This window comes from Galeopterus variegatus, unplaced genomic scaffold (genome assembly GCF_000696425.1).
Source record: "Galeopterus variegatus unplaced genomic scaffold, G_variegatus-3.0.2 Scaffold5526, whole genome shotgun sequence".
NCBI lineage: Eukaryota > Metazoa > Chordata > Mammalia > Dermoptera > Cynocephalidae > Galeopterus > Galeopterus variegatus.
The window spans coordinates 132,991-136,796 of NW_007731637.1; the positions used below are offsets into that span (position 1 = coordinate 132,991).

At 36.6% G+C, this 3,806-nt stretch overlaps 1 protein-coding gene across 1 annotated transcript in view; it reads left to right on the plus strand.

Annotated features, from left to right (window-relative positions):
- The window catches only part of LOC103604990 (enteropeptidase-like), a gene marked incomplete at its 3' end in the record, with an annotated part of 62,162 nt that overhangs the window by 40,759 nt on the left and 17,597 nt on the right, over positions 1 to 3,806 (plus strand). Inside the window, exon 9 of the mRNA XM_008589568.1 lies at positions 2,922 to 3,028. Coding sequence (XP_008587790.1) covers positions 2,922 to 3,028 — 107 coding nt within the window. The remainder of the gene's footprint in view (positions 1 to 2,921; positions 3,029 to 3,806) is intronic.

A 3,806-nucleotide genomic window follows, 5' to 3' on the forward strand; every position in this document is an offset into this window, starting at 1 on the left:
ATTTTTCTACAAGCTTGGAAGACCAATTAAATAGTGAATAAATATTTAAATTTTGGGCTAGACCAGCCCAGCCTTGGAATTAAGACCACATTTAGTATAGGAACAATGGTTAAGAATGTGGATACTAGATACAGTCTGTGTGGGTTTAAATCTAGCATCCTCGGATTCAAAATGTATGATCTCAGGCAAATGACTGAATCTCTTTAATCAAAAATTTCTGCATATATAAAGTTCACCATTTCTAACTACTGTGGTCAAAGTCATTATTAAATACGATAATGCATGCAAGTGCTTAACCACATATTAAGTGTTCAATAAAAGTGGGCTATAAAAAAATTAGCTACTGATCCAAAAAAATACAAAGTGTATAAATAAAATTTAGAAAAGTACCCATTCTGTTAAAAAAAAGTCAGATCACCAAAATGTCTATTATTATTAAAAACATAAAATATATTCTCCAATTAATCATACTTTTATAAATGCTTGTGTTTTTATTGCAAGTTAGTTGGCTTTTTTGAGTCAGAAGAAAGTAGAAAACAAGTATGCACTTGTTTCTCTCTTCAACATTCAATGATCTATTCTGAGAAGGCAAAGGACCCCTGAACACAAAGGTTCCTGGGGAGCTCCTCTCGCATTCCTTAGCTTCATAGCTTGAAAACAGCATCAGAAGAAGATCTCATCATATTCTTACCTAGAGACACCAAAACTTTAATTAAAAGAGCAGAAATCATGCTGAAGGCTGCTTCGTTTCTTCTGCTTCTGTCTTCAGCTTTGACTCTGCATCCCCTAACACTCTTGCCAGTAGGCTCCCTCCATCCATCCCTGAGCTGACTTACTGATGGCAGAATTTAAATAAACAGCTGCCACCATCAACTTTGCTCTTTGTCTCTCAGTCTGGGCTGGAAGTTCTGCAGCTCGCTTATCTCGATCCCCTTACTCCTGCAATCTCCCGTGGTTACTAAACACATCTGCGAGTAGACTTTGGCATCTCCTTAATCTACCTATCTTACTCCAGTGGCCCTCAAACCTAAGAGATCATCACGATCATTCCTGAAGCTTTTCAAAATATACATTCCAGAACCCACTCCAGAACTGCCAAATCTGATACCCAGGACAGAAGTCCACATCAGTATTTTGTGAAAATAACCCACCACTGTTATAACTTTATCTCCCTGGAAGCAAACACTGGACAAGTCCAAAAATATGGGTTACTGCTTAGATGTCTTTGAATTCTGCCCTGCTAGTAGCTTCCATTTCACTATCACCAGCCCCAGTCCTTGAAGACTAAACTCTAGTCCCGAACTCCAGCCCCCAACTTGCCAAACCTACAGTCCTGCCACAAAAGGGCATTTACTGATAATGGCCTTTAGACTTTTAAAAATGCACTACTTTGTAATGAATGTCCTCAATTGCCTGATTGGCCAGGTGACTACTGGGGGAATACCTAAAAACCAAGGCAGGCATTGTTCAGCCGGCATCCTCCAAGGCCAGCATTTCAGGCCAGGTCAGTTCTCAGTCAGTTCTCCAGGCTCCTGCTTAACTTTGGAAACTAGATATCTCCCTATTATTAGCCCTTTCAGTTTTCTCTGCTGGGTCCATCCGTAGATGCTCTATCCTATCTCATAGTGTTGAGAGAACCTGAAATCTATATGCAAAAGAATAAAATTGGACCCTTATCTTACACCATACACAAAAATGAATTAAAGACTTAAATGTAAGACTATAGGATTCCTAGTAAAAACATAGGTGAAAATCTTTATAACATTGGCATTAGCAATAATTTCTTAGATATGACACCAAAGGCACAGGCAATAAAAGCAAAAATAGACAAGTGGGACTACATCAAAGTAAAATGCTTTTGTGCAGCAAAGAAAACAATGAGCACAGTGAAAAGGCAGCCTATAAATGGGTGAAAATATTTGCAAACCATATATCTGATAAGGGGTTAATATACAAAACATATAAGGAACTCCTACAACTCAATAAATAAACAATGAAAACGGGAAAAGGACTTGAGGAAACATTCATCCGCAGACATACAAATGGCGAACAAGTATATGAAAAGATGTTCAACATAACTAATCATGAGGAAAATGTAAATCAAAACCACAGTGAGATATCAGCTTGAGCCTGTTAGGATGGCCATTTTTAAAAAATAAATAAAAAATAAGTAAAAAGTATTGTCAAGGATTTCAAGAAATTAGAACCCTTGTGTATTGATAGTAGGAATGTAAAATGGTGCAGATACCATGGAAAACAGTATGCAGTTTCCTCAAAAAACTAGAAATAGATCTACCATAGGATCCAACAATCCTAGTTCTGAGAATTTATCCAAAAAATTAAGATCAGGATCTCAAAGAGATATCTGCACTCCCGTGTTCATTTCAGCATTATTCCCAATAGGCAAGATATGGAAATAACCTAAGTGTCTATTGACAGATAAATAGATAATGTGGTATATACATACAATGGAATATTATTATTCAGCCAGAAAATGAAGGAAATCTTGTGCACGGTACAACGTTGGATGAACATTGAAGACATTAGGCCAAGTGAAATAAAACAGTCACAGAACGATAAACACTGCATGATATCATTATATTATGCTTAGAAAGTAGTAAAACTCATAGAAATGAAAGTAGAATGTTGGTTGCCAGAGGCTGAGGGAGAAAGCAATGAGGAGTGGTGTTCAATGGATACAGAGTTTCAGTCAAAGAAGCTGAAAAACTAAATATCTTCTGTACAACTTGTGCTCATAGCTCACAATTCTGTACGGTACATTTAAAAACTTGTTATGAAGGTAGATCTCATGTTAAATGGTTTTTACCTCAAGAGAAGAAAACACATACAAATTCCAGAATGAATTAAGAATTATGACAACTGTTAAGAATGCTGTAATCTGTTTTTTGTTTTTAATTTAGTGTGAACAATGGACTTTCTATTAAACTGAGCTTCGATTCCTTTAACACATATTATACAGATGTCTTAAATATTTATGAAGGTGTAGGATCAAACAAGATTTTAAGAGGTAAGTTAAAACAAATATACAATTCATTATCAAAATGAAATTATGTGGAGAGTGTCAAGCTAGGACTGGGTCTGGAGCTCACTGACCCCTCAAACCTGTTCACAGACTGGGTCGTAAACCCTTCATACGCCAGTCTATTTGCTAGTTAACTGGCAAAAAAGGTCCTTGGAGCCGTAGGTTTGAGAGCATGGCCGTGCCAGGTGGATGCTCGAGGCACTAGACACCAGCCAAGTTGGCAGCACCACACGTGTGCACTAACTCTACCCACACACAACTTATTTACAAAGAATGCACAGCACCACCCCCAACTGGGCCTAAAGCAAGGGGGCCTGATTAAATTATTTTACTTTCCTGGCAGGAGCTTTTTGGAGTGATATGTTTTCCCTTTGGTTATGAACTGAATATGGACTTGAAATTTAAATCAGTGAAAGGAAAAAGCGAAACTTGTTATAAAAATTAGGAAGTTAGTGCTCTATGTAATCTGCTTCATAATAAAATAGTTACTATTTCACATGGCCTTCTTCTAATTGATGCTTTAAAAATCATGTGAAATTAGCCAAAGAAATGTAATTATATATTGGTTACCATGTATTGTTTAAATGTTACTTTCTTCCTATTGAGCAAAATTCAGACAGCCCTGAAAATTTCTAATATATTTTTCTCCAATACTGAGTAGGTTATAAACTCACAGAGTCTGTTCTTCTCTTTCTTTCTTTCTTTCTTTTTTTTTTTTTTCTTCCTTTTTGTCTTTTTTACTGACCGGTAACGGGATCGCAAC